Source organism: Coniophora puteana (assembly GCF_000271625.1).
Source record: "Coniophora puteana RWD-64-598 SS2 unplaced genomic scaffold CONPUscaffold_10, whole genome shotgun sequence".
NCBI lineage: Eukaryota > Fungi > Basidiomycota > Agaricomycetes > Boletales > Coniophoraceae > Coniophora > Coniophora puteana.
Window position 1 is genome coordinate 1,071,957 of NW_006913062.1, and position 27,500 is coordinate 1,099,456.

Here is a 27,500-nt window from a genome sequence, read left to right on the forward strand (position 1 = left end):
CGACCTCTTGTTCCTCCGACACCAAGCTCAACGTCCCAGGGCTACCTCACCCCATACTCTACCGGCTCACCATAATGGCCCGCCTCACACTCTGGCCGCAACTCACCACCCTCGCGGGTCTCCTGCTCGCATTCACGGCCCTCCTGCACAACGTCCCCACCGCCCACGCCATCAAGTTCTCTCTGCCCCCACAGCGCTCCCCGCAGCCCAAGTGCATCTGGAACGCCGCGCACCCGCACGCGCTCGTCATCGTGACCGCGAACGTGGGCTCGGGCGGCGGACAGCGCGTCGACGTCGAGATCATCGACTCGAGCCCGGAGCGCAACGTGTACCTCTCCAAGCGCGACATCAGCGGCGAGACGCGGCTCGCTGTCACGGCGCACGGCGAGGGCGAGGTCGGCGTGTGCATGAAGAACACGCTGAGCACGGATATTTCGGCGCTGCATGCGAAGAATATGACGAGGGTGATTGATTTGGAGGTGGATATTGGGGCGGATGCGGTGGACTATAAGTACGTGTTCTCCATGCGTCATTCAGGACTTGTTGGCTGACGGATGGGCGCAGTGCTATTGCCAACCAGGAGTCTCTGTCCGGCCTGGAGACCGAGATGCGCAAGCTGGAGGGCATTGTGAAGGAAATTACGGACGAGCTCGAGTACCTCAAGAAGCGTGAGGAGCGGTTTTCCGGGACTAATGGTTCGTCTACCAACGTTATGGAATGGCCCTCAGGCCCTCATTACATTTACCATGTCATTTAGAGTCGACAAACCAACGAGTACAAAGCTTCGCCTGGTTCTCTATAATTTCGCTCGCCTGCCTAGGCGTCTGGCAGGTATTCCACCTTCGCGCCTTTTTCAAGCGCAAGTACCTCATCGACTAGTCGAACAAAAATGGGTTTTTGGCGATGTCTAGATACGAGCTTCATGTGCGGTCTACTCTATCTAATGGACTTGCATGCATCAGCGGAGCGAGTGTCGGTTTCATCCAAGTAAGCTGAGGCCTGTGAGTTCGTCATCGAGTCTTCCTTTGGGGTCGAGGTGCTCCTTTTGTTCTGTGTCTTCGCTACTGTTGTCATTCGTGGATTTGATACGGCGAGCTTTTCCCCTCCAACGGTTGACTTTTGTCAGCAACAGTGACTCGATATCTTCTATGCTTTCAGTTTGGTTGATGGCCACTCGGAATTTTGCATACCAAGGTTTCCGCGAGCTAGCAGTGTGATTCATGGGTCAGCCGTGTCGAAGAATGAAATATTCGAGCGAAAGCTCGTACCACTGGTGCTCAACAAATCGCCGCACATGCGCTCGAACATCGTGGATGGTCGCACATCCTTGGTGTTCCCTGCATAACTCCAAGTACTCGAGCGATATCTGGACTGGATCTGGAACTATGTTTGCGAATATACTAACTCAACTTAAGTACAGTGCTGCTTTTTAGAAGGTCAGAGGAACACACCATGGGTTTCCCAACAGCGTCTCGCCCACCATACATCCATCCGCGCTGGTATATGTACGATTGTCTTGTAGGTCGTTCCACGTGCGCACGTTTCCATTACTGATGACTGGTATTCGAAGCGAATCCTTTAGCTCCTTCACCACTTGTAGATCCGCAACTCCTTGCCTCCGCCTCCGTGCGGAGACATGGCGGGCGTGCAAAGTGACCCACGACGTCCCCGAGGCCTCGAGGAGAGTGCCGAGAGGGAGCGTATCAGGCGCATGTTGGCATAGTCTGATCTTGGTGGAGACGGGAACTGTGAGAGAGGTGGAGAGGGACGAGACTAGCGTTTGACTGAGGTAAGTGCGAGGTTCCTCAACGCTCTCGGAGGGCGGCCCGGCTTGACTAACCTATGCTTTGAACTAGAGGCCAGTCCTTTCTTCCGAGGAGATATCCTCCGTAGTGACCCTCGCGGGCGTGCTCTTGCGGGCAGCCGAGGTTCAGATCTGGTTCTCTGATCAACGTCAACGTCACGCACGACAAGAAGTGCTGGCAGATGCTTGCACGCCAGACTTGATGAAATGGCGAAACAAAGCTTCTCTGTGACTTACCGATGCCATCACAATGCTGCTGGACGGTGCGTGCCGCCCGCACGATCGTTTCTGGGTCGTTACCGCACAGCTGGACGACAACAGGAGGCGCGTTCCTGGTTGTCTGTGCGCAGACACGGTGTGACGCGTGCATGTGACTTCTGGCTTCTTCTTGTACGTGCTTTTCCCACAGATCGCGCAGATGGGTCTCGAGATAATCCTGGTCGTTGATTAGGCGTTCGGGGGCCAGCATCTGCGTGTAGGCCAGCGTCGCGCCGTACCTTCTCGTCAGCTGGCGGAACGGGAAGTCGCTCTGGTTGACCATTGGTGCGGCGATATAACGCAAGTCTTCGACCTCGACCATGGATGAAGAGACGAAGGCTAGCTATCCTTGTCCACCAATCGAAGCCACCCAGCGAGCTGGCTGCAAGTGAAAAGCACGGACAACGATGAGCCTGTGCAAGTTTTGGCTCTGTGTTTCGTCACTGATCGCAATGAACAGGCACAGACAGGTCATTTGCCAGCGTGTCTGAACCCCATGGGCACGAAAGAAAAGGCACAGGGGCGTGAGACACCCACAACCACCCCTGAATCACCCAATCAGGAAATAAACGCCGCCCTTTCCACTGAACTCACCTCGCAGACGAACGCAGTGCGCGCACGGCCTCGCAGGCAGTCCACATTGATGCTCATGGTCACGCTTACTCAATCTCCATTCTAAGAGATCTTGCATGCTTCGTAAATTCTGACCATTCGGTGCGAGGATCTCGTGGCTGCCTCAGGAAGCTGAGTAAATGCGCAGATGCTCATCTGACAGGGGTCATTCAAGTGACATTGCTATTTCATCTCACTTCCATGGTACGTTGCGTTCTGTCTTGCTGGCTTGCGAGCGGTGCCGCGACCATAATTGGGACCCTGCGTATCTGTCGTCATGATATTCCCTCAATTCCACATGTCTCCTCGCGAGGAGTTGCATCACACTGCATGGCTCTGCCCAACTCCAATACATATACGGATGTTACTGTTTGGGCCGACCCTTGTGGCAGTAACGAGCAGTAACGTAACAAGGATACGACGACGCGGTGCACTTTCGATGTCAAAGGGGATCATTGTCGTTGCTTATATACCCCCTCGTTTATTTGGCGGGGAAACTTAACTTGGTTCTTGTTCTCTTTGTTTTCGCCCACCATCTACAATGATTAGCACTACTTGGGTTGCCCTCGCTCTCGCTGGCCTTGCTGCCGCACAGGACTTCAGCATTCCCTCTGGATGGAGTGTACGTTTTCAGAGTAATCGTCTCATATTGCTAGTGCTCACTATCCATTGCTCCTCTCATACAGAACCCTAGCACATCAACCTCCGAGGGAGACCTTGCCACCGACGCTCAGAACCTCATTGGCACTCTCAGCATTGACTCCAGCAACGGAGGCGTCCAGGGTAAGTAACGCTTTACTTAACTTTATCTCCGCCATTAATTTACCCTGCGCCGCGGACAGGTCTTGGTTACTGGCAGAGCGCTAACTGGCTCACGGGCATAGCCAACCTCGACCACTTCAAGAGCCAGACCACTAACCAACAGGCCGTGACCGATGCCTTGAACGGCGCATTCAGCTCGTATGCCAACTATGACCAATACGGGTGCGTGTCTTGGCATTTTCTCACCAAGCCCATGACAACTGATTGTTGACTGAATCTGCGTTTGATAGGGTAAGTCAAACTTTAACAATGTAATGAATGCGGGGATTGCGGGTGCTTAACTCCTTATCCTTTCTTATGATGGCAGTACAACGATGATGCATTGTGAGTACCCCATTGCTGAAGCTAAGGTGCTGTAAACTGACTTAATTCGAATAGGTGGTGGGGTACTGCTGCGTACTACGGCTACCGTGCGTATGGCGACCAGAACCTTCTCAACAATGCCATCGCTACCTGGAAGAATGTGAACAACTAGTGAGCAGCCTTTTCGATAATCTTCCCTATCGGTACTCATCCGTTCCACAGCGTCATCACCGACGCCGTTGCCAGCTCAGGCAGCCTTAGCAGCAAAAGCTTCAGCATTGAAGGCAGTTGCAACGGCCGTACGTCTTTTAGTTGCTTACCTATTTTCTTATGCTCACATAATACCAGAATCCATGGTTGGTGGTGTTTTCTGGCGCCCGACAAGCGACGATCAGTCCGTCAACTCTGTCACCACTGGTCTGTTCGCGACGTATGTCTTTTCAGCCAACGTCTATCAACTTCCGGCTAACCATCGCCATGAAGTCTCGGTGCCTACCTCGGCGAGGCAACCGGTGACTCCAGCTACACCACCGCTGCCGCGGCAAGTGCCAACTGGATCAAGAATGCGAACACGAACTCTGCCGGTCTCCCGCTCGACACCATCAACGGCAACAACTGCCAGGTGACCAACTGGGTCTTCACTTACAACACCGGCAAGTACATCGAGGCGCTCGCCGTCCTCGCCTCTGGTGACAGCAACACGTGGCAGTCAACGTAAGTCCAGCCGACTGTTCCCCCAAGGCTGCCGCAGTCAACTGACGTGCCCTTCACCTAGCTTGGAGAACACCATCGTCGCTGCGACGAAGAACGCGCCCTGGCAGGGCGACAACGGTATCATCACCGAGGGCTCCAGCGACTCTACCGACAACGACAGCGCCGGCTTCAAGTGTAAGCATCCCATGGCGTTTTTATTTGCTCGTTTTTAGCACTGTTGCTCACTCGACATGTCCTTCCAGCCGTCCTCATCCGCGCCCTGCACGAGGCCTGGGCCCGCAACAGCGGCAACGGCGACCTGACCGGTCTCGTCAAGGCGTACACTGACGTGCAGTGGAACGCGCTCGAGAGCCTCGCGTCGACGCAGGGCAACGGCCAGACCTGGTTCTCCACCAACTGGCCCGGCCCCGGCCCGAGTGCCCTCGTCCCTTGGGGCCAGCTCGCCGCCATCGACGTCTTGGTCTCGGCCACCAACGAGAACTAAGTAACTCGGAGTATACGCATGAGGGACATTGGTAAATTATTTAGTTAAAGATGTAACGCTAGTAGCTAGGGCAGCTTCTATGCTGTGGGATATGAGGCTAGTTAGAGCTCGTCGGATGTGTGTGCTTAAGTCTCGAGGCTACCCAGGGCCCTGGCTATGCCTTGTCCTCGGCAGCTGTTGGAAACTTGCCGGGATATTCCGAAAGAGACGCCGCCAGCGGGAATTGATTTGAACATGGATGATCATGACGGCGACATTCTTCCCCACTTCCTCTCGACAAACAGCCGGCCACATCTGAAGCATCCTGTTCTCTATGCATTCTATCTATTTATCATTCATCCAAGTCCATCGCGGCAATGCCCGGCAAGGCCTCATCATGTGTCCTGTACCAGATGTCCGCTACGGTGGCCACGTCGCTGTTCTAGGCACACGGACTTCAAAGTTTGAAAGCACATGTGAAGGCCCGCGATCCGAGCTTCAGAAGCAGACCCAGCGCGCTGGGATTGATTTGCATGATAACCCCGCTCCTTACTATCATTCCTCGCCGCATCAACCTGCGTGAGATGGTCCTTCTCGCCGTCTGACACATGGTCACACCTGCTGAGCTGGGGCCGTGTGTGTTGCTTATGGTTGGGCGGGTCGTGTTCCTGGCTTTGTGGTCATCAGCTCGCGATCCTCGCACACAGCTCTCTCACTCTGGCCACGGTCGTGATTGCTTGTCAATATCGCTCTTGACGATACAGGAGTGGGGTAACAAGAGGAAACAACCCTACGATTAATGTTAAGCTTACCGCGGACCTTTGCAGGCGTCCCATGTTCTTGATGAATGGTCGCCGTCTGAGGCCTACGGCATACAGTTTGCTGCGTTGATGCGATTAGAACTTCAGAGTTTGCCCTGTTTCAATTCGTATTCCCAAGCAGTTTCTTTCAGCAATGTCCGTAGTCCTAGTATTGGGCCCAACTCACTCACTGGTTTGAGACAGATAAGCTGTCGCATTCAGCCCTGACAGACCAGGCACCTGTCGCTGTCACCTTCGTTGCCTGATCGCGAGATGTTTTCTGGAGCCTAGGTCTGGCGTCCCTAGACATCCCTCTTCTCGGGATTGTCGACACCGGCGGCAACAACCCTTGCCGTCGGTATCTCGAAAGGGCAGTGATCCGCAAAGCAAGGGGAACCCGACATACAAATCTCCAGGCGACGTTGGCGCCATGTGGCGCATCCTTGACTGCTGCCTTTGTGGCAAGAAATCGCATGTGTCCGTTTCCAGAACTCAAGTCGATACGAATACACAACACTAGTACTAGCGTTGGCGAGAGCTTGGCTCGCCGCATCCCCACGATTCAATCTTACGTTTCGCAACGGTGCCACCTATGACAGTCATGATCCTCCCGGTACCTGCATGCTGCTACTCGTTGTCGTGACGTTAGGCACTGTTCCTTCCTTTGATCAACGACTCGGGTGCACAGGATAGTACGGGTTAGACTTGGGCTCTGTACATAAATGCTCGAGTAGACGCCGTTCTGCATCCATCTCTTCCCCGACGCTTGCCTCTTAGTACTCTCACTCCTCTTGCCTCCATGCTCAGCAAAACTTGGGTCACTCTCGCGTTTAGCGTCAGCCTCGTTGTCGCACAGGACTTCAGCATCCCTTCGGGATGGGCGGTTCGTTCTTGCCATGTGTCGCGTCTAGCTAAGAGCTATAAACAATCATGCCAATTTCTCCCAGGCGCACACTGTATCCCAATCTGATGACACCCTCAAGACTATGGCCAACAACCTCATCGGCACGTTGTCGGTAGACGGAAACAACGGCGGCGTTCAAGGTGAGTAGTACAGTGAACTTCCGGCCTTTGAAATTAAGTTCCACAGGTATCGGATACTGGCAGTCTGCCAACTGGATCTCTGGCATGGCCAACTTCGACCACTTCAGCGGCACACAGACCCATAAGACTGCAGTCACCAATGCACTGAACGGCGCCTTCAGCAGCTACTCGAACTACGATCAGTATGGGTGCGTGGCCAAGTCCTGTGATGATCACGATAAAGTGCATGCTCATATGGGAATACTTGCATGACAGGGTAAGGATTGCGAGTTTATGGCATAATAGTTCGTTTCGCTCACTTTATTTTGATACAAGTACAACGATGACGCTATGTAAGCGCTCAGTTACTGGACTAGCGTGAAACACTGAATAATGATCTACGTTCAATAGGTGGTGGGCGACCGCGGCGTATTATGGTTACAGAGCCTATGGAGATCAGAACCTGTTGAATCATGCGGTCGCCACATGGAGCCACGTCTCCAACTAGTGTGTTCGTCTACCATCCATAAACGGACGGTTTGTTTGACGGATGTTTACAGCGTCATTACGGATGCCATCGCGAGCTCTGGCAGCATGTCTGGCAAGAGCTTCAAGGTCGCAGGCACTTGTGGTGGACGTGAGTCCTATTCCGCCGATTCATTTCTACATATGCTTATACTATACCCCCAGAATCCATGGCTGGAGGTGTCTTCTGGGTACATTGTGATCTTAGTTTCATGATGTCGGCGTTGACATTCTTCCTATCCAGCGCCCAACGGCGGATGCCACTGCCGTGAACTCAATCACGACTGGTCTCTACATGGCGTAAGACTTCCGCCGTTCTTCACGAGTACACTCTTATGTTAAGCAATTATGCCAGCCTTTCTGCTTTCCTCGGAGATGCTACTGGGGATGCCAAGTATACCAACGCGGCAGATCTCAGTGCGAACTGGATCCACACCGTTAACACCAACGCCAACCAACTTGTGCTTGACACCGTTGACGGGGAAAGCTGTACACGCTCGGCTGCTGGCTGGGTCTTTACCTATAACACCGGCAAGTTCATCGAGGGTCTTTCTGTCCTTTCGCAGAAGAAGACAAACTGGCAGACTCCGTGAGTACCCCTTATAGTAGGTGCTATGTGGCTTCAGATGGCTGACTTGTCACAACTAGTCTCCTTAACACGATCGTGGCTGCGACGAAGAGCTCTCCGTGGCAGGGGGCCAACGCTGTCATCACGGAGGGTGCGAGCGATCCATCTGACAACGATAGCGTCGGTTTCAAGCGTAAGTGATGTTTTCATAGACAATCACAAGGCACACCCAAACACACATCTTCCTCCTAGCTGTTCTAATCCGCGGGCTGCACGAGGCCTGGGCTCGCAATAGCGGTAATGCCAACCTCAGGTCCCTCGTCAAGGCCTACACGGATGTGCAGTGGAATGCGCTTCAGAACGTCAAGAACGCCAACAACCCTTGGTACTCGAGCAACTGGGCGGCGGGCTCTCGCCCTAGCCAAGTTATTCCGTGGGGCCAGCTCGCTGCCATTGACGTCTTGGTTTCGGCGACGAACGAGAACTAAATTACGGTAACGAATATACCGTGCTCCCGAATGTATCTATGGTGGCGCGGATTCCGCATGGTTGGAATATACACCTTTCGGAAAATTTGAAAGCCATTCACAGACTCTAAGAGCCATCGTACCTACAGGCGCAAGAGTGGGGCTCCGTTAAGCTTTTGAGTTCAGGCACTAGTCCACAAAAGCTTACGTGCCTAAATGGTGAGGCCGGAACTAAATACTGATTTATAGGGCATGAGGTATGGTCCTTAGTGGAGAACTTACAGACCTGATAGTTTGCCTTGCTAGGTAATGAGCCCAGCTGACGCAAGAGGTTCAGATGTGTCTGCTCTGCCACTGACGTAGTGAGGATCCAAGCTCAAGCTCAAGTCCCAGGAAGCAACCAATGAGATGTTCGCTAGTTCATTGGCTCTCCACAATTTATCTTGGTGATCCTTTCAACCGCTCGCCCTTTTCGTCTTATGATTTAAATTGACTTTGAGTGTGTTGGAAGGTATGCAAAACGCCGCTTGCTGGTGCTCTGCCCCCTCGGAACTATCCATTCGAAATGATATCAGCTTATCTCCCGATCCTCAAAAAGACGCTCAGCCGAGGACCCCCATCATGGAGTAATGAGTAGGTTCCAGAGGTCACCGGCCATGGCACATGAGACGATAACCTACAACTTTCCGTAACACTTTCTTCGCGCACCGGCTGCTTTGTTGTGCCTTGCCCGATGTATCAGGGGACCATTTGTTCGGTTCGAATAGACATCTTCGCGTCATGCACATGGGCGCCTGTGTTGGCATTATTTCGTCGACGTGTTGCAATATCCGGACCTCGTCCCGCACCCGCCGCCGCCACCGCCACCAATTATTATCGATATTTACACGGCTGTCCACCGCTGTCATCGAGTGTTCCGTGACGGCCCGCCGACGACACAGTCGAAGGCGATGACCGCAAATCTTGATCACCGGATGCATGTATTGGAAGCACACTGAGCGCTTGAAAATCGTCCTATCGTACCATCCGAGATTAGGAACCCAGCTGCAGATTTGGTATTGCGCCTGCTGTGTGAGATAAGCATGGATTAAACGCAGAACCGGGGCACCTGATACTCCCTTGCCAATTGGGTGTGTTATTTTAGCCTCATGCCCACTCCAACATGCAAACGTTCGAGGAGTCCTTTCCCCACCACACCGGTCATAGGTCCTCCGGAGTTATCCACACCCTCGACGAGAAACTGCGAGGGCCAGTCACGCTCAGGAACATCAGCCTTGCTTTTGTTCTCATCGGCCAAGGACTTCGGCTCCGGTGGCCCGCCTTCCGCACCGCATAACGCAAGTGATCAGTCTCTGGGAAACGCCGTGCCCGAGACTAAGCTCGATGAGTTCATTGTCTCGCATGGCCGCCTCGACGTGCTTCCCGCACTCGCCACAATCGCGGATATCTCCATGATGGACCCTACAGAGAGACTTCTCGGGACTGGCAAGCGCCGGGGATGTTTGCACCTCTTAATTGATTTTCCACTGCCCCGAGGCTCTGAACGGGCCGCTGAATTGTGGATTCCCCGGCGGCCCTGAGGTCCCCATTCAGTGTTCCCCGCCGACGATGATATGAGGTACGCAGGCCTGGAGCGTGCGCTCTCTTTGTGTCCGTCACATTGCCGGTGGCCAACCACGGTTGACGAGAGGTGGAGCGGGTCAGAAATATGGGCGCGTTCGCGCGCGGGAGAAGCTCAATACAATGTCGTAGGAAAACATTCCCGCCAATGGAGGTGCTTGAACAAGTCGAGCCACTAATTTCGGCCATCTGCATCAGATTTTGCCCCAGTGCGGACGTCGCTCAGCGAACTTTTTTCACATCAATGCAGTCGTCCAATGCAAAGGAGGAACAAGGGCTGGAGTTCACTCTCACACCAAAGTCAAATGCATGGGGAATTGATTTTTTAGCATGAGGGAAGTGCTGCAACGTTGATAATGAGAATGATGTGCGTGAAGGGTAAATAAAGATACATATGAGCCCGTAAATAAAACCAAAAATATGCAATGATGAGAGCGAGGAAAAGAGCACCGCTCTGCAGAGTCCGTGTTCTAGTGATAGGTCGTTTCTGGTGCGTTATAGGTTATAGGGGAGGTATGGTCATAACAGTTCATGAGTCGCCGACGATGATTTTGATGACCATGTTCCCGTCTTCGTCCTTGCCGCGGGCAAGAAGCTCGAAAGCGCGGGCGGTGTCGTTGAGGGGGATACGGTGGGTGATGAGTTTCTCTATGTTTTTAAGCTTGCCAGAGGCAAGGAGGGAGAGGGCTTCGGGGTATGTGTTGGCGTAACGGAAGGAGCCTTGGATATCGACTTCTCGGAGGGCGGCGGCGGAGAGAGGGAGCATGACGTTGCGAGAGCCCATGCCCACAAGCATGACTTTGCCACCGGTAACAGCAGCCTGCATCAGATGGTAAGCGCTGGCGATCAAATAAGGAAGTTGGATTGCATCTTACGTGGATGGACATTTGAATGCACGGTTCCGCGCCTGTGCATTCAAAAACGACATCAAAACCGTCTTCTTGGGCGAACTCGGCAAGTGCGGCTTGAATGGTATCTTTTGTCTTGCGGAGCTGCTCCTCGGATGTTTTTGCCCGCTCGACTCTGGGCAGACAGTACGTCTGCGAGGCAAAGCCGTTGCTCTTTGCGAAGGCGAGGCGGTCCTCATTGATGTCGATAGCGACCACTCGAGTAGCCCCAAGGGACTTTGCGAGGGCGCAGGCCAGGATGCCGATAGCTCCAACCCCAAACACGAGGACGGACTGGCCGGAGCTTAGTGATGTACGCCTGGATGCGTGGATGAGAACCGAGAGTGGTTCTGCGAGTGCGGCCTGATCAAAAGAGCAGCTGTCTGGCAATCTTGAGGGGGATTAGCCATCAGAAAAATCAAGGGTCACGGCTGAGGGAATCGGACTTACGGGTGGAGGACATGAACGGGGTGGTTCATGCGGTCCTGAAGAGTCCCATCGAGGTGAGGGAACGTCTTCGCACTGCTGCAGAAGCGAAGCCCTTTGCAGAGGTTGTACCGTCCCGAGTTGCAGTAGTTGCAGTCATTGCACATAATGCCAGCCTCTATCGCTACGCGCTGTCCAGGAACGAGATTGGAGCCCGGACCAACCGCAGTGACGACTCCAGCGGCCTCGTGACCGAGAACCAATGGAGCTTGGAGAGCAAAGTCTCCGTTGCGTCCTTCGAGGTAGTAGTGGACTAGAGAGAAGGGTCGGTCAGAAAATCGAGGAAAAAGTGGTACGACGTCACGCACGGTCACTACCGCAAAGACCAGTCGACTTGACTGCCACCTGTGCACAGTTGGGCTGTGGAGGCCATACGGGGCGTTCTTCGATGCGAAGGTCTCTGGGACCGAAGAGGACGGCGGCGCGTTGGAGAGGGAGAGCAGCAGGGGACATTGGAGGACGAGGAGGAGGGGGAAGCTGGGGTGGTGCGTACGTCCGGGTAGCCTTATAAAGTCTGGAGAGAAGCGACAGTCTCGTGAGGAGATGCGAACACTCCCGTTCAAACAGGGGGTGCATCCTCGGTCCGGTACACCGCATCTGACACCCGAATGTAAGCCTGTCAGAACTTCCAAACAAACACCAAAACATCAGAATACTATGTCCTTTTTGGGAAGCGAAGGCCTCGATCCTGCCCGCGGATTCCCATAAAAAGAGATAGCCAAGCGTTTGATTTCTCTTTCGTCCCTTCAATTTGTCTTCAACTGTATGTCGCCCACCTCTCGGGGTCACGATCTATTCGTCGCGTCTTCCCGGATCTCCCGGCGCGAACTCCCCGATGCGGGGTAAATCCATCTTCTCCTCCACCAGTCCAACATTCACGAGGTACCGTTCCTCGACGAAAACTCCTTGCCATTAACTGCCAGCACTATCGAATTTCTCTCCCATATTTTCGGAATGGACTCCTATATATTCACCCAGTCTGACACACTCGTCATCTTCACCAAACCGTCATCACCACCGCCATGGATCCCACACCCTCTGTCGCATCTCCGCACCTTTTCGACCTATCGGGGCAGAACGTTCTGATCACTGGTGCCACAAGAGGTTTGTAAATCTCTCGCCGCCCGCATGCCGTTGTACACTAAGGCTCATCTTGCTCGTCGCTCCACTGATAGGCATCGGCGCGGCTTGCGCAATCGCTCTTGCTCAAGCTGGCGCTTCCATCTGCCTCGTGCAGAGGGAGCTCGCGCCCGGGTCCAGTCCGAATCTGGCGACGTACAACGCAATCCAGGCGTTAGGAAGAACCGTTCATGTTGTCCATTGTGACCTCAGCGATCTCCAGGCCGTTCGGGAGCTCTTTCCCAAGGCACTCGATGTCATGGGTGGCCACATTCATATTCTGGTCAACTGTGCTGGTATCCAGCGGAGATCTCCGTCAGTCGACTTCCCGGAGCAGGACTGGAATGATGTGCGTTCCGTTTTCGTGCGCTAAACACTATCAGAATCAGCGGTCTTTGCTCCACCCATCAAATTCTCTAACCTTACCGTTTTGTTCACACAAGGTTCTCGACGTCAACCTCACTTCTGTGTGGCTGTTATCGCAGGCCGCGGGCCGGCATATGGTCCCTCTCCGAAGAGGAAAAGTCATTAATTTCTGCTCCCTGCTCACCTTTCAAGGAGGCCTCACCGTTCCTGCTTATGCAGCGGCGAAGGGTGCTGTAGGCCAGTTGACCAAAGCTCTCAGCAATGAATGGAGCCGTCACAACGTCCAAGTCAATGGCATCTGCCCCGGATACATAGCTACCGATATGTGGGTCCTTTTTTCGTTATTGGGCCGAGTGCGCGGCGAGGTTCTCCCTTGGAGGCCCTTGTGACGACTCCGTCCCGGGTCTGCCTAGCGCGTTTCAGTCTTCGTTTCGTGCCGATGTTCCTGTTTTCTCGCACGGCCCACCGCGCTTTCCTTCTGTGTTAGTGATTAGGCATCTAATCGCGTTTGGTCTAGGAACGAAAAGCTGCTCAAAGATGAGGTCCGTTTGAGACAGATCTCGGAGCGCATTCCAGCGGGCAGGTGGGGCGAACCCCAGGACTTTGCCGGGCCGATTGTCTTTTTGGCTAGCAAAGCCAGTCAGTATGTCTGTGGAGAGCTGCTGGTCGTGGACGGGGTCCGTCCTATTCTTCTTTGTAATTTTGCCACCAAAAACTCACGGCTTCCCCGCATATTAATTTAGGGTTGGATGGGACGATGATGGGCCTCATGCACAGAGGCAAAAGTGCGGCCGTGTGTTAGAAAGAACCTCAGCTCTGCACCTGTATCAGTGCCTTCTCACAAAATGAATGACGTCTCTGCTTTCCCTCGCATCTGCGGGCTGACCTCAAGGTTCGACTCAGTGGCGTGACCATTGGACCGGAGCCTCTCCTATACTTACATGCCAGCCCGGAGAGATCGAGTCCTGAGCGGGCCTTACTCACGAAAGACCTCCGACTCAGTCCTATAGGCGGGTAAACGCACCAAAATAAGTCTGACGTTTTCTCGGCGACAAGCTGCAACAAGCTTTTTCAATCGTGCTCACAGGCCCGAGCATCCGCGACGGGGAAGAAGCCGAATCGTGTGGCCACCTGTTCGTGCGGCCTCATAATGGGCGCGTGTTGAGGACAGAGGTCCATCATGATGAACCACAAGCGCTTTGATGCTCACCCCTTTTTTTGCCGAGCGGACCGGTCATGAGCGCAAGCAGTCTAGGGTGTGCATCATGAGGGAGGTTATCAGACAGACGTGGACGCTTTAGATGCATCAATGCTGTTGAAGAGTTGACCACAGAGGCTCGCAGAAGGGCGCGGTGGCTATTTCCAGCGCACTTCTCGAATGCTGGTGCAATTCAACCTTGCGTACGGAAAGAGTCTGCGACAGTGGTATTGGTGACGCGCATGGAGCACGGGGTACGTCTCGTCAGCCACACGTCAGTCACACATATGTAACGCGACAGTACTTCGGATTGGGTTGATGATAAGTACGGATGAAAGGATGGGAAAGACGTTCTGGGCCCTGGCGAATTGTGGGGCTACATACTTTAAAGCACCACCGTGTACAATCGACCGCCGTTCTTCCACATGTGATGATGAACACTCGAACGTTTCGAATACATTCATGACGGCACATCGCGCCGGTTCTGCTTGGTATCGATAAGGCCAGGATCAGAACAATGTTCGCGATGACGCTTGGGTTGCAAATTACTGGGACTATGAGGGTACGTACATGTCGGAATGCCAATTAATCGACTTGAACCTCTCCCGGCGGCCTCTTTAAGTGAACAGCGCTACACTCATGAACGCATCAATCAAGAGTGCTTATCCCCACGTCATCACTCGGCAGCTCAAGAGATGAAAAATTGGCATCTGTCTGAACTTGCGCAGTATGGGGAGGTATGAGAGGGTATGAGGTGTGATTGAACGCTGCTCCAGGAGGACCAAATCCGTTGCCTATGTGTAATGCTTCCTCAGTTATCGGAAGGCCTACCGTAATCTGTCGGATAATATCGGATCCTTAGACGCTGAACATCCCGGCGCGGCGCTAATGAGCTGCTAAGGTGGAAGTGTGCGGACGTAACGTGTAAACCGTCTGTGGGTTAGAGAAGAATTCAGAAGCTTAGATGATTATGAACAACAGCGGTCGAAGCCTTCGGAAATTTGGAGGGGAAAAGCTCATCTTTCTCTTGTGCCCCATTCCGTTCCGCAGATAGCCGTGCGATATACAGATCTTATCGCCTCTCCCATACTCAAATTCATGATGTACGGGCAGCGTGGCCAATCCCCTCTGGGTCTTCCTGGTTGCGGCAACAAACGGATAGCCGGACGAGCTCGCGTTGAGCGGGGGATCAAGTCGGATGTCCGGTCCGGTGGCAGCCAGTTCTGGGGGTGCGGTAGTTATCGCAGAAACCTCGCGGAGCGTTCTTGAAGGGCCTTGAACGTCATGGAATGGGGCCGTCGACCGTGAGGAGCCGTGAGGGCGTCTGGACAGGTCAACGAAGACAGGCTGCTGCATAGGGCACATGGTATGGAAGCTCTCTGGGGTATGTCGGGTGAGGAGGACAAGGGCACGGGTGCAAAGGCTAAACGGTGTGCGAACGGTGCTGTTGGTCATCCGATCTCTGCGTGCTCTCCCAGCAGACTTCCACGGAAATATTGACATCGTACGGCCAGAACAAAAGTGGGTGCAAAAGCGGACAGCACAGGCACCACATCATTCAGGGAATGAAATAGAACGTTGGGAAGGTTGCATATCATGACCGTTGTTAGGAATAAAAGCTAGCGTTGCACATGCAAGCTGCCTGAAGTGACATTATTGTTCAGCTTGGTTAGAGCTTGACAGAACAACAAACGCGGCGGGTACGTGCGTGCGAGGCTTCATTTAGGGCAGGGCAACAATAATGACTTCCACGCGGCAGTAAACAGCCACGGAGAAGTGACGCGGACAACTCGCGGACGACGTCTGGACACCCGTCGCCATGGCTCAATGCGTTGTAGGGGCACTCATAGCGTCCTCTGAAACACACAATGACTTCCTTACATCGACCAATGGGCTTCACTTGCAGCCATCTTGACGCAGAATTCGCCGCGGATCTCTGAGCGACTAGTGTGCCTGCAGCTCTGGGAATTGTCTGGGAACTGGGGTCATCTGGAGTGGGAAGGATCGATGAACTGAGCGCAATTTACATCGCAAAGTGCGGCACCGAGATGGGCGAAAGTAAGTGCATGTGTAAGCATTTACATTCACTCAGATTTTACGAAAAGTAACGGGTGAGTAACAAGCTTCGCTTGTCAATGCACTAACTGCAACGTTCGGTCATCTCACAGTGTTTGCGACGACCTGCGGTGGCCGCGCTCAAACTTCTTCTTTACATATCAACTCATCGACCAATACTGATGAATCTCATGTCTGCTGATGGATTGTCGGGTATAACAACCATTGACGGAAATCGGTGTATCCGACTCGCCTCTGTCGCGACTTGCCGGGTTTCCAGATGAACACGCCAGCGCGACGGCGTTCTGGTGTGTATGAGGCAACGTTCCCCTCGCAAGCTGAAGCTCGGCGGACCTAGTCTGCCAATATTGCGTCTTCTAGAGTTCTGGCTTCCCAGGCCGGTCAGCAGGCCCCCCTCCGACTCGTCGGAGACATGTTAAGGGGCTCTCGCGGGATACTCGCCGCTACCGGCGGGCCTTTCCACGCTGCTGTGTATACTGTTCTCGGTCGCGCCATTGATCAATCCACGCTGATTCCCATCTTCATGCGACTTTGTGGCACTGCGAATCCATCGGTTTGCACTGAAGGGGACACGTTCCGTGGAGTCTGTTCTCAAACGTCGGAGTTTCGTCTCGGAATGCAGTTCGTCGGCATAGCTATGCTCTCGTTGTTGAACACCACTGCGGTGAGCCATGTCGTATGCAGCTCGGTGCGTTGCTAACACCTAGAGGGGGATTCAGTGATGCTTCTCGCCCTGACATTCACGGTTTGTAGGGACGAAAGAACGGTAATGGGCAAACCGACGATTCGACGACATCCCACGCGATCCGTTAAGGTAGTAGCGCTCACTCTCAGCGAGCACCACTCATGGTGCGCTGACTTACATGTTTGAAAGCTACCGTGTGCTTGGCGACAGGTTATATTAAAAATAACGTGTCGGCATATCCACGCGAGTGAGGCGTAACAGGCTTGGCCACTTCCACCCTTACAGCATGCTCAAGCCAGCCAGACTGAACCTCTTTCCCAACATTTTGGCCATGTCCTTGGCGAATATACTGACTAACCATCTCATTCAAGAAAGCTGCTCTTATGCCCCTGGATGTGCACCAGCGCTGAGGTATCCACTTTAAAGTCAATTGAGTGGCACCCGAGGGAACGATGATCTTATTGACGCCTTGAGATGCCGGCAATTTCAAAAAGTTGTCGGGACGCGACCTCGGTGAGTAAATATAGCTACCCACGCTACCACTTAGCGGTTTTGCTCCGATCTCCTCTTTGTCAATTAGGACGTTCAAAGTCTATACCGTGGAGAGCGCTGTTCCCAGTTACCACACCCTTCGAATCCCTCAAACTCAGATTTGCGACAACGACAATGTCCGCTGGGAAATCAATATTAATTCTGCTGAACAGTTAAAAGCTCTAGCTGGCTCACCGCCTCAGGATCTCGTTTTCCAGACCCGTCTCACCAGCCTTTCATCAGCCATGTCAGGCTTTGAGCTCCCCGCTGCCGCTGTCCTGGCCGTCAGTGGTGCCCTTAGTTTTGTCGTTATAACTCTCTCCGAGCTGTTCACCTCACCGCGCAGAGGATACGACAAGGTCCTTACTAGCAGGCAGCTCGGCGAAGACATTCATACGGTCCACGACCCTTTCGACATTAGTCGGCCAGAGGACGAAATTGAAGGATACGCTATCGATGAAGATGCATTCTGGAATAAGGTGCGCTTTTCTCTCGGGCTTCTGAAGATCCATGTGAGTGACTAAGGTTAAACGCTGCTGCAGGCGCGGCTTCGCAAGCGCTTCTTATCGATCAACCTCGCCGTCGTCCTCGCCTTTCAATGTATGGGGCTGGCTTACTCCTACATTCACAGTGACGTCGCGAATGTTTTGGTCTATATTCTACAGGCGACATATGCTCTCTATACCGCCGGCCTTGCTGCGTTCTCGATTTACCAGAGTGTAGTCGATACTCACGCCAACTCCTTGGTCCACCTTTCTGCCCTTACCTTCCTTCCCACTGCGCTTTTGGGCATCTTGACTATCCTCCCATCCGCGGGAATGAACAATATTGTGCTGATGCAACACACGCCTGCACCTCTCTTCCTGAGTACCCTGCGTGCTGTAACAGTGGTGGGTTACTTCTCGGCGGCTGTTCTCGCCTGGTCAACTCCGACCGGGCCTGCGCTCTTCTATCCGCCGGAGGACATCTACACAGATAAGATCAGCCAGGCCACCACGAATCTCTCGGACGAGAACGTTTGCGGATACATGGGAGCCTCGAGCTGGAGCTTCATGCTCTTCTCGTACACGACCAAGGTCGTCAACATCGGTTACAACTCTGCCTCTTTGGACATCGCAGATCTCCCGATTGTCCCCCTCACTATGCGGAGCACATATCTTTACGCTCAGATGAAGACCGTGATGCGTCGCACACGCCTGCGTTTTTGTGGGTGGAGGCCACGCCCAGGCTCTGGTTGGCAACTCATGTATCGCCTTATTCGGGCGAACTTCATTGCTCTTGTTGCGCTTCTCTCGCTGGCCGTTGTGGCGGCGGTGATGTACTATGCGCCGCCTTATTTCCTCGAGAAGGTTGTCCAATACCTGGAGTCTGACCCTGAGAGATCGGATCGCGGCTGGGGATGGTTCTACGTGCTAGGACTGTTTCTCTCGAACGCGTTGTCTTATCTTAGTAAGCGCCTTGCTTAACCCACGTTCCATCGAAGCTCTAACTGGTTGCCTAGTTTCCAACCAGGTGTGGTCGCTGTCCACGACGACGACGCATTGTCGTATCCGTGTGCAATTGAACAGTATCCTCTTTGCCAAAACATTGTTACGAAAAGATGTCGCATCAGCTTCAGCTCCGCAGGCGCAGCAAGGCGATAGCATCGTTGTTGAGAAGAAAAACGAGGAAGATTTCTCAAGCAAGGCCCAAGTGATGACCTTGATGACGACGGACGTGGATCGCGTGAGCGATTTCGCATGGCATATGTTCTCCCTCGTAGGTGAGAGCGGTTCCACTCCATTCTTCACGGAGCCGTGGTTCTAATATTCTCACAGATGCGCCGATTGAGATCTTGATCGGCACCCTATTCCTCTACAGACTTCTTGGTACGGAGTTCGAAAAAAGGTTCGCTGACTACTAACTTGAGCTTCGCGTAGGTGTCTCGTGCTTCGTCGGCCTGGGTGCGATTATGCTCTTCATCCCTCTCAACCACTACGGCGGCCGTGTCCTGGTGAGAGCACAGGAGAAACTCATGAAAGCCCGTGATGAGCGCGTTTCATTGATGAATGAGGTATGGAAGCGTGTGTTTATTGTGTTGATCCTTATCGCTAATCCCCCCAAAGATCCTGGGGGCCATGCGAATGCTAAAGGTGAGAGACTTGTCTACTTGAAGGAGCTCTGGCGCGAACGTGGCTGCCACGCAGTTTATGGCTTGGGAACGCAGTTTCGAGAAGCGAGTAATGCGAATCCGGGAGAGAGAACTTAGAAGTCAAAAACGCACCTTTTTGATTGAGGTCAGTGCAATTTTGGAGTATCGCACCAAGTAGACGCTGATATCTCGTTCTGATGTACAGGTTCTGTTCAATGGCCTTTGGTCAGTGCCCTTCGGATCGATGAACCTTCGTCTTTACTCATACACCTTTAGGGATGCGTCGCCCGTTCTGGTTACTATCATCTCCTTCTGGCACTTTGCGATGGTCCGACAACAGACTCTCACACCATCAATTGCGTTCACTTCGGTCAGTGGAATTCTCATCGCTGCCGCGAAGCATCGGACTCACGTGTGTTTTAGATTCAGAGTGCGTTCTCACTGAGTTGAGAATCTCATGCACCGGCTCAATCTATTTTTGTAGTCTTCAGCTTGATGAAATTCGCGCTGAATGCACTGCCTGAGACATTCATCAACATGCTTCAAGTAAGTATCTTGCTAGGTTTCCCTGCCCATGTTTTGATCATAGCAACGCAGAGCTTTGTGTCGCTCCGTCGCATCGAGAAGTATCTCCAAGGATCGGAGGTCAAAGCAGTGCCTCTGTTGAGCACTCAGCCAACCAACGTATCGTTGAACAACGCGACAATAACGTGGCCGCGGGATCGCGGACAAAGTTTGAGTGCTCCGCCGTCGGCTGCTTCTACGCCACGATACAAATTCTTGCTATCCGACTTGACGCTTTCCTTCCCCACCGGAGAGCTATCCTTGATCTGCGGAAAGCTCGGTAGCGGAAAGTCTCTGCTTCTCTTAGGTGCGTGGACGAGCATGATCTCATTGATAAGAAACTGACTCTCTCATAGGGTTACTGGGCGAAGCCGATTTGCTGACTGGCCAAATCATCTGCCCTCGCTCGCCTCCGGATATTTTGGCTAGCTTCGCACGTGAAAGCGCTCACAAAGAAGATTGGATTGTCCAGGGAGCGTGCGGCTACGTACCACAAGTAACGCTTCCATTTTTATTTATGTTGGCTTTCTGGGTTAACTGATCCTGCGACAGACTCCGTGGCTCCGGAATGCCTCGATCAAAGGTTCGCTGAACCTTCCGCTGGCTTTTTGCAATCACTGATTCTCCACACAGAAAACATCTTGTTCAACCTCCCATACAATGAGGAAAGATACCGGAAAACTTTGAGGGTCAGTCTCGCCCCGGCTTTTCTAACTTTCCTGAATTAAATGTATCGTCATTGCAGGTCTGTGCTCTCATGAGCGACCTGAACATCCTCGAAGATGGGGACGAGTCTGAGGTCGGGGAGAGCGGAGTAAGTGCGCTTCGCGGAGCGACCAGGTTTCCGAACTAACGGTTACACTCTTCAAAGGTAAATCTTTCAGGAGGACAGAAGGCCCGTAGTAAGTGTCACCGTATCTTTGGGTCCTTCACGTGTGTTGATCGCGGCGACAGTTTCCCTCGCTCGGGCGGTGTACTCGCGAGCGTCTGTTCTCTTTCTCGATGACGTTCTATCTGCTGGTTTGTCCTTCGTTATTATATCACTACGTCACGCTCACCTTTTGTAGTTGACGCTCATACGGCCCACCACTTGTACTATGAGTGCCTCAAAGGAGAGTTGATGCGCAGTAGGACTATCGTTCTGGTTTCCCATCACGTCCAGCTCTGTTCTTCGGGCGCTAGCTACGTTGTTGCTCTCGACAATGGTCGTGTCTCCTTCCAGGGTACTCGTCAGGAGTTCTACAACTCATCGGTCATGAGCAACTTGGTTCACTCTGGTGATACTCTCGATGGGAAGGAACAACTTGAAGAGATCGTTCCAATTTCGTCCGAGTTTGATGACACCCCAGCGCTCACGCCTACATCGGAGATCGGCTCCGATTCCGCGTCGACGATTGTTAACGGAAGCGTGGATTTCACAGAGAAGAAGCCAGCTCGTAAAGTTGTTGAGGAGGAAAAGCGCGCTGTCGGCCACATTGGGAAGGACATCTGGGTTGCCTACGTCCGTGCATGTGGGGGATGGGCATATTGGCTCCTCTTCGTGCTTTCCTTGCTCATCGGGGCTTTGAGTCCTGTTCTGGAGAACTGGTGGCTAAAGTGAGTCTATCGGTTCTTTTCCTGATGGTAAACCGTGCTTATATACTTCAGATCATGGTCAGGAGCTCCCGAGGAAGAATCCGCCAGAAACGGCGCCGGTTATTACATCAGTATTTATGCGGGAGTAAGCCTGCGTTTGCTATATTCACCATCCAGTTCTCATCCAAGTTAACGCAGGTGACGATCGTTGGACTCATTCTCACCGTAATCCGCTTCTGGATACTGTGTCAGTATTGCCTTTCATCGTCTCTCTAGCGTGCGGAGACTGACAAACTTTGTAGACGCTGGGTCAATCAGTGCTTCCAAAACTTTGTACAAGAGTAAGATCGCCGCCGTCCTACTCAAGAATGGGGAGCTAACTGCGTACCATAGACCTTCTGGAGACGGTACTCCTGGCTAATCTTCGGTTCCACGACACTGTCTCTCGCGGACGCCTCTTGAACCGCTTCGGCAAAGACTTCGAAGGCATCGACAGCACTATGTCCGATAACTTCGGTCGCAGTGTCATGTACGGGCTCGCGGTATTGACCACGATCATTACAATAAGCTCTGTTGGCGGTATCCCGTTCTTCCTCGCCACTCTTGTGCTTGGATATATGTACTACCAAGGTAGGATACCTGGATTTGTTGTATGCACAGAGACTCACGTCATATAGTTGCCAAGGTATATGGTCAGACGTCAAGGGATATGCGGCGACTGGGTAAGTGACTCATCCTTCATCTTGAATATATTCTCACTGGTTACAGATTCTGTAACGCGATCTCCTTTGTACTCTATCTACGGGGAGACAATCTCTGGTGTTACAGTTATTCGTGCATTCGGCGCACCATCAAAGTTCCTTCGCGATATGCTTCGCTGCGTAGATACGGTACGGTGTTACCGTGTATTTCGTTCTCTTTTCACTGACTTCAGTATGGCAGAATGCGAATCCTTACTACTGGATGTGGAGTGGTAAGTTTTGTCGTATTGTTAACGTTGAAATACGTCGACTAATAAGTTGGGTTGCAGTCAACCGATGGCTCTCCGCCAGATTTAACCTCCTGTCGGCGGTTCTTGTCGGCTTGACCGGTTTCGTTGCTGTGCTCTATCCCGGCATCTCAGCGGCGCTAGCCGGATTTACTCTCAGCTTCGCATCAAATCTCACTAACAATGTAAGTTTACCCGCTCCATGCTATATTTACCTCTGCTTATACATCGCAAACAGCTACTGTTTTTGGTATGTTCAAAGGCGCCGGACAACATATGTTTGGATTCTGACCCTCGTTTCCCAGGTACGGCGATTCGTTGCTCTCGAACAGTCTATGGTAAGCGAACAAGTGCGGAGAAATGGAAGCAGCCGCTGAACATTGTTGTACAGGTTGCCTTGGAGCGCGTCAACGAGTTCACCCAACTGAAGCGCGAAGCTGCTGAGTTCACTGAGCCACGACCTTCTGTGTACTGGCCTGAAGAGGGCGCGATCTCTTGTCAGGATCTTGTCGTCCGCTACGCTGTAAGTTGACACAACAAAGTCCTCGGAGATGCCGTGGTGTAACCATGTTTCATGTAGCCCGACCTTCCGAACGTGCTTCATCACCTCAATTTCGACGTCCGACCGGGCGAAAAGATCGGTGTACTGGGTCGGACAGGTTCGGGCAAGAGTACCCTCGCCCTTTCCTTCTTCCGCTTTGTAGAGGCGACGGAAGGCCGCATTGTCATTGATGGCATCGACATCTCGCAAATTGGCTTGACGGACCTCCGAAGTAAGCTGACCATCATTCCCCGTAAGTTTCTTCAGCCTCTTTGTCTCCCCCAGCTACAGTGCTCATTCGTTCACGCAGAGGACCCTACTATCCTGAGTGGTACCCTCCGGTCAACACTCGACGTCTTCAACGAATACGAGGATGCTGAGATTGTGCGTATGAAAAGCTTACCCGGCCCTGTACTATATTGACATTTTGTTCCACAAGTACGAAGCTCTCCGTCGCGTCCATCTCATCGCCTCCTCAAAAAGTTCGGTAGAGGACCTCAGCGGTGACGAAGATGCGGAATTCAACGGGAACGTCTTCCGGAATCTTGACTCGCCGGTTTCCGAAGGCGGCGAGAACTTCTCCACCGGCGAAAAGCAGCTCCTCTGCATGGCTCGTGCCATCCTCAAGCGCTCGCGGGTACTCGTTATGGACGAAGCGACGGCCAGCGTCGACTACGCTACCGATGAGCTCATCAGCAGAACCATCAAACAGTGCGTACTCAATTCTTGTCTAAATCAACTACCGTTGCTAACGAAGCCCCTGCAGGGAGTTTGCTTCGAGCACTATCCTGACTATCGCACACCGTCTGCGAACCATCATCGACTACGACCGAGTCATGGTCCTCGACGAGGGCCGTATCGCCGAGTTCGATCGCCCCGCGACGCTCCTCCAAGACCCAACATCACACTTCTACTCCCTGTGCGAGGCCACTGGCCGGAAGGAGTTTGTGACTCTGAAGAAGCTGGCTGGACTCTGATGAAAAGACCGAAACGCGCACTCTCATACCATACCGGCGCACTAATCACGCACAAATATAGATTTGCAAGTCACCAGGGGACGATGTCATACCCTGATTGCTCACCGCCCATCTATTTATTTCTGTAGCCCTTTTGGTTTTACCCTTCATCTTCGGAAACAACATCATTTTTATTCATTGTAACATATTTCAGAGAGAATCAACCGGTCTTACATCTTCATCCCGGTTTTCTCTGCCCCATTGCACTGCATTTTCTTACATACCTACATACCTTCAAGTTGGAATTCACTGGCATAATCTTAGCATTACAACTGTAGCCGTGGAACATAGTTTAGCATCGAAATCATTACACAACTATCAGTGATTGCAGTTAGAGCCGTTCTATCTTGAACAAATTCTAGGGTAAATAGAGATCACCAAGAAGTCTACAAACTACGCCTTTAAAGGCCCAAGACAATACTACAGCAGAAAGCATCGAACAAAACCGAAAAGTTAGCCTACACCCAAGCCGTCTAGTATGGATTCCACATCCTCTGTTGGAGGAACTTCAAGATCTCCCCGTCACTCATCTTGCGCAGATCGGTCGATCGGTCGACACCCTAGACGATGGGAGTTAGCAAAGAGCATATCGCGTTTTGTATAACGTCGCTAACCTCTTTCTGGGCTGCGCGGATGACATTGAGTGCAATACGCGCACTGATGTCTCGGATGCGTTCAACGCTAGGGTACACGAGATCTAGATCGCGCTCCTCGATTGTCAGAGAGGAGGCGAGGCCAAGCGCAGATGCTTCGACCATGCTGTCTGTGACTTTTGTTACCCTCGATACAATCGCGCCCAGTCCGAGACCTGGTTTCAATGTCGACGTCAGCACAGCTCAACCCACGGTCGAGAGGAAAGCGTACCAGGGAAAATGTACATGTTGTTCCCTTGTCCCGGAATCAGCCTGCGTCCATTGTGCTGGAGTTCTGGGAACGGCGAGCCGGAGGCGAAAATGACTTGTCCGTCCGTCCACTGGACGGCATCTGCAAAGCTACACTCTGAGAGACGCACGGGATTTGAAAGCGGGAAGATGATCGGGCGGGGGTTATGTTTGGCCATAGCCTCAACTACGGGCTGGTTGAATGCATTCTACCAATGTGCAGTAGGTTAGCAAGTGCATCGAAGGAGGCACTAAGGCACGCACTGGGATGGTCGAAAGCCCCAGAAGAGCCGTCGGTTTGACGTAGTCAATAATATCGAGCAGCGAAGTGATAGGCGGCCCCGAATAGTCATTCCTCGAGAAATCTATCACAAGCTTCGTCAGAATTCACTCTGTGGCGACTGTCATAACCGGGCAGCTCACATTTCTTGTGCTCAGGGAGCGTCCCTCGCGCGTCATATACAAGCCCTTGAGAGTCGACAAGCCATATGCGTTCCCTTGCCTCCTGCTCGCTAAATCCGTTCAGCGTGAAAAAGCTCGTGAGCTGATGTGCTACGCCAACACCAGCTGAGCCCGCGCCGAAGAACAGGATACGTTGATCCGTAAGTGGTCTCCCGGATGCCTTCGCCGAGAGTGCAGCCGCATTGACGAAACCTGCGAGCACGACGGCCCCTGTGCCTTGTATGTCGTCGTTAAAGAGTGGGTACTGGTCTCGGAACCGTGAGAGATAGGCAAATGCGTGATCCGTGGAGAAGTCCTATCAAAATAACCGTTTCATTTGAGCACGCTACCAGACGACGACATATCTTACCTCGAACTGAACGAGAAGTTTCGGGAAAGTAATCGACATTTCGTACATGAACTCATCCATGAATTCGTTCATCTCCTGATCGGACACCCGTTTCTGGCGAAGACCAAGGTAGAGTGGGTCGTCGAGGAACTCCTGATTGTCAGTTCCGAGGTCGAGGCAGATGGGGACCGTCGAGTTTGGCCGGATCCTGATTACCGACGGTTAGCAGGATGACACCAGAGTTTTGGATGATACCTTACCCAGCGCCTGCGACGTAGAGCGACAGCTTTCCTATCGCAATCGGCATGCCGTTCACGCCTAAATCTCCCAAGCCCAAAATACGCGAACCTGAGCGTGGTTATTAGGAACACGCGTATAGAAGTCAATCCCGCCCAACGTACCATCCGTGACCACACTAATACGAGCGTCGTTGGGCTTCGGCCAGCTCTTGAGGACAGATCCAACTCTACCCTTGTCCTTGATCGAGATGAACTAGAAGAAACATGTCAGCATTCAGGATGCGTTCGACCTTGTCGAGAACGGCTTACCAGTCCCTCTGGCCTCCGATAGTTGCGCGAGAACTGCAAGCACGCATCTCCCACCGTGGGGGTGTATATCAGCGGCGTGATTTCCTACGGGAAGTGTGAGTCTCTGCATCTCAACAAAACCGTGCAGCGTGTGTCCTCACCGACATGTGGGCGACACAGAGCTTATAGAACATGTTCAGGTCCGCATCCTTGAGTTGGGTGAGGAAGATGTATTTTTCGATGTCCTTGTCCTTGGAGCGCAGCTGCGCGAGGCACCGCTGGATGTGCACCGCGGGGTTGAAAGCGGGTGGCCGGAGACCCTTTGACAGAGGTTCTGGCGCTGGGATGTCGTCAGCTCAATGATGGGCACGGGGCGAATTATGCTGTTAACGTACGATGCGGCTCCAATCTAAGCTTCTGCATCCCATTTGTCCAGTACGGCGTCAGAACGATGGACATAGCTTCGGACACTAAATGCGTGTAATGGAGGTCAAAGGAGCTGTTATGCAGGGCGGGGAATGTAGAGAGGTTGTCAGGTGAGAAGGAGTATAAGTGACTTCTTTCGCTGCCCAAATGTCTGAGCTGCTACGATGGCATCCGCGCTATATATATCGTCAAGAGAGAATACCAACCTCTCGTTGGGGCGGACGGAGCAAGACGGTATACCCAGGAAACTGAGCTCGGAACAACTCGCTAGCATAGTTTTTGAGATGGGGATGATAGTGGCTGCCAGGGTCCATCTTCGTCGTAGAGGAACTCAGGGGAAGGAACGCCACGTCTGTGCAAAGGCATTGATCATAACCTTGGGGCAGTACATAGTAGGATGAAAGACGAGTCTTATGATGCAATAGTGGTGCCCCAGTGCAAGTGCTTTGGGGGTATGTATATTGAGCACCGTCGATTCCCATCTCAGCTTAACTGACGCGTGAGCCCGAGAAGTGACTGAGTTGAAGGTGGGCACACCAGAGAGGAGTACAAAGAGCCAGACGTTCATCGATGTCATCAATATCCCTCAAAAGCTAGGATTGGTTGGAGAAGTGCGGGTCCTTTGAATTCCTTACAAGCAATGCCGAACATATCTCAGGGATCAGTAGATGGAAGCTATGCTGCCAATTGCGACGGTCACGGTGGCGCTGGATACGGATCCTAACGTTTCCTAG

At 52.7% G+C, this 27,500-nt stretch overlaps 8 protein-coding genes across 8 annotated transcripts; 5 read left to right on the top strand and 3 right to left on the bottom strand.

Moving 5' to 3' along the window:
• Positions 1-16: 16 nt before the first annotated feature.
• Positions 17-1,937, top strand: CONPUDRAFT_83856 (uncharacterized protein). The gene is made up of 6 exons (XM_007773301.1): positions 17-511; positions 565-695; positions 758-1,205; positions 1,269-1,400; positions 1,452-1,773; positions 1,841-1,937. The coding sequence occupies exons 1-3, from the start codon at positions 75-77 to the stop codon at positions 877-879; spliced, it is 690 nt and encodes a 229-aa protein (XP_007771491.1). The 5' UTR covers positions 17-74; the 3' UTR covers positions 880-1,205; positions 1,269-1,400; positions 1,452-1,773; positions 1,841-1,937.
• Positions 980-2,384, bottom strand: CONPUDRAFT_75132 (FMN-linked oxidoreductase; the record flags this gene model as incomplete). The annotated part of the gene is made up of 5 exons (XM_007772980.1): positions 980-1,205; positions 1,269-1,400; positions 1,452-1,746; positions 1,841-1,936; positions 2,042-2,384. 5 exons carry the CDS (start codon positions 2,382-2,384, stop codon positions 980-982), a joined length of 1,092 nt encoding a protein of 363 aa, XP_007771170.1.
• Positions 2,385-3,215: 831 nt separating this feature from the next.
• On the top strand, positions 3,216-5,107 carry CONPUDRAFT_145683 (uncharacterized protein; the record flags this gene model as incomplete). The annotated part of the gene is made up of 10 exons (XM_007773302.1): positions 3,216-3,296; positions 3,361-3,457; positions 3,517-3,658; positions 3,803-3,820; positions 3,875-3,970; positions 4,022-4,098; positions 4,148-4,229; positions 4,283-4,513; positions 4,575-4,687; positions 4,756-5,107. The coding sequence occupies 10 exons, from the start codon at positions 3,216-3,218 to the stop codon at positions 4,995-4,997; spliced, it is 1,179 nt and encodes a 392-aa protein (XP_007771492.1). The 3' UTR covers positions 4,998-5,107.
• A 1,436-nt stretch (positions 5,108-6,543) lies between these two features.
• CONPUDRAFT_145684 (endo-1,6-alpha-mannosidase) lies at positions 6,544-8,385 on the top strand. The gene is made up of 10 exons (XM_007773303.1): positions 6,544-6,659; positions 6,724-6,820; positions 6,867-7,008; positions 7,211-7,306; positions 7,360-7,436; positions 7,490-7,515; positions 7,569-7,624; positions 7,680-7,913; positions 7,973-8,085; positions 8,145-8,385. The coding sequence occupies exons 1-10, from the start codon at positions 6,576-6,578 to the stop codon at positions 8,378-8,380; spliced, it is 1,161 nt and encodes a 386-aa protein (XP_007771493.1). The 5' UTR covers positions 6,544-6,575; the 3' UTR covers positions 8,381-8,385.
• Positions 8,386-10,312: 1,927 nt separating this feature from the next.
• Positions 10,313-11,813, bottom strand: CONPUDRAFT_128101 (GroES-like protein). Its single transcript, XM_007773304.1, has 4 exons — positions 11,661-11,813; positions 11,317-11,605; positions 10,855-11,257; positions 10,313-10,799 (listed from the first exon to the last, which is right to left on the bottom strand). The coding sequence occupies exons 1-4, from the start codon at positions 11,803-11,805 to the stop codon at positions 10,509-10,511; spliced, it is 1,128 nt and encodes a 375-aa protein (XP_007771494.1). The 5' UTR covers positions 11,806-11,813; the 3' UTR covers positions 10,313-10,508.
• A 561-nt stretch (positions 11,814-12,374) lies between these two features.
• Positions 12,375-13,598, top strand: CONPUDRAFT_91880 (NAD(P)-binding protein; the record flags this gene model as incomplete). The annotated part of the gene is made up of 5 exons (XM_007773305.1): positions 12,375-12,456; positions 12,528-12,820; positions 12,915-13,162; positions 13,355-13,514; positions 13,581-13,598. 5 exons carry the CDS (start codon positions 12,375-12,377, stop codon positions 13,596-13,598), a joined length of 801 nt encoding a protein of 266 aa, XP_007771495.1.
• A 3,932-nt stretch (positions 13,599-17,530) lies between these two features.
• CONPUDRAFT_167467 (multidrug resistance-associated ABC transporter) lies at positions 17,531-24,174 on the top strand. Its single transcript, XM_007773306.1, has 34 exons — positions 17,531-17,806; positions 17,870-18,776; positions 18,829-19,089; positions 19,145-19,195; positions 19,247-19,380; positions 19,433-19,459; positions 19,514-19,603; positions 19,664-19,683; positions 19,735-19,828; positions 19,882-19,888; positions 19,943-20,004; positions 20,056-20,329; positions 20,379-20,518; positions 20,575-20,605; positions 20,656-20,711; positions 20,768-20,836; positions 20,894-20,924; positions 20,977-21,042; positions 21,090-21,618; positions 21,670-21,742; positions 21,796-21,844; positions 21,900-21,938; positions 21,991-22,227; positions 22,275-22,319; positions 22,366-22,487; positions 22,540-22,570; positions 22,628-22,770; positions 22,824-22,835; positions 22,891-22,923; positions 22,977-23,108; positions 23,166-23,379; positions 23,437-23,510; positions 23,566-23,837; positions 23,893-24,174. The coding sequence occupies exons 1-34, from the start codon at positions 17,573-17,575 to the stop codon at positions 24,101-24,103; spliced, it is 4,770 nt and encodes a 1,589-aa protein (XP_007771496.1). The 5' UTR covers positions 17,531-17,572; the 3' UTR covers positions 24,104-24,174.
• A 250-nt stretch (positions 24,175-24,424) lies between these two features.
• On the bottom strand, positions 24,425-26,850 carry CONPUDRAFT_128106 (malic enzyme). Its single transcript, XM_007773307.1, has 11 exons — positions 26,736-26,850; positions 26,502-26,680; positions 26,362-26,445; positions 26,215-26,305; positions 26,074-26,161; positions 25,835-26,021; positions 25,447-25,780; positions 25,288-25,388; positions 25,007-25,232; positions 24,757-24,950; positions 24,425-24,702 (listed from the first exon to the last, which is right to left on the bottom strand). Exons 1-11 carry the CDS (start codon positions 26,797-26,799, stop codon positions 24,616-24,618), a joined length of 1,635 nt encoding a protein of 544 aa, XP_007771497.1. The 5' UTR covers positions 26,800-26,850; the 3' UTR covers positions 24,425-24,615.
• Positions 26,851-27,500: the final 650 nt, after the last annotated feature.

Coding starts and splice junctions, on each gene's coding strand:
- CONPUDRAFT_83856 (XM_007773301.1), top strand. CDS start 75: ATGGCCCGCCTCACACTCTGGCCGCAACTCACCACCCTCGCGGGTCTC. Junction 512..564: donor GCGGATGCGGTGGACTATAA/GTACGTGTTCTC, acceptor GGATGGGCGCAG/TGCTATTGCCAACCAGGAGT. Junction 696..757: donor GCGGTTTTCCGGGACTAATG/GTTCGTCTACCA, acceptor CATGTCATTTAG/AGTCGACAAACCAACGAGTA.
- CONPUDRAFT_145684 (XM_007773303.1), top strand. CDS start 6,576: ATGCTCAGCAAAACTTGGGTCACTCTCGCGTTTAGCGTCAGCCTCGTT. Junction 6,821..6,866: donor AAACAACGGCGGCGTTCAAG/GTGAGTAGTACA, acceptor TAAGTTCCACAG/GTATCGGATACTGGCAGTCT. Junction 7,625..7,679: donor ACGACTGGTCTCTACATGGC/GTAAGACTTCCG, acceptor CAATTATGCCAG/CCTTTCTGCTTTCCTCGGAG.
- CONPUDRAFT_128101 (XM_007773304.1), bottom strand. CDS start 11,805: ATGTCCCCTGCTGCTCTCCCTCTCCAACGCGCCGCCGTCCTCTTCGGT. Junction 11,258..11,316: donor CCCGTTCATGTCCTCCACCC/GTAAGTCCGATT, acceptor ATCCCCCTCAAG/ATTGCCAGACAGCTGCTCTT. Junction 10,800..10,854: donor GCATTCAAATGTCCATCCAC/GTAAGATGCAAT, acceptor CATCTGATGCAG/GCTGCTGTTACCGGTGGCAA.
- CONPUDRAFT_167467 (XM_007773306.1), top strand. CDS start 17,573: ATGTCAGGCTTTGAGCTCCCCGCTGCCGCTGTCCTGGCCGTCAGTGGT. Junction 19,460..19,513: donor GGGCCATGCGAATGCTAAAG/GTGAGAGACTTG, acceptor GCTGCCACGCAG/TTTATGGCTTGGGAACGCAG. Junction 19,684..19,734: donor GTTCTGTTCAATGGCCTTTG/GTCAGTGCCCTT, acceptor ATACACCTTTAG/GGATGCGTCGCCCGTTCTGG.
- CONPUDRAFT_128106 (XM_007773307.1), bottom strand. CDS start 26,799: ATGTCCATCGTTCTGACGCCGTACTGGACAAATGGGATGCAGAAGCTT. Junction 26,306..26,361: donor ATCGGAGGCCAGAGGGACTG/GTAAGCCGTTCT, acceptor TGTTTCTTCTAG/TTCATCTCGATCAAGGACAA. Junction 25,389..25,446: donor GCTCCCTGAGCACAAGAAAT/GTGAGCTGCCCG, acceptor AGCTTGTGATAG/ATTTCTCGAGGAATGACTAT.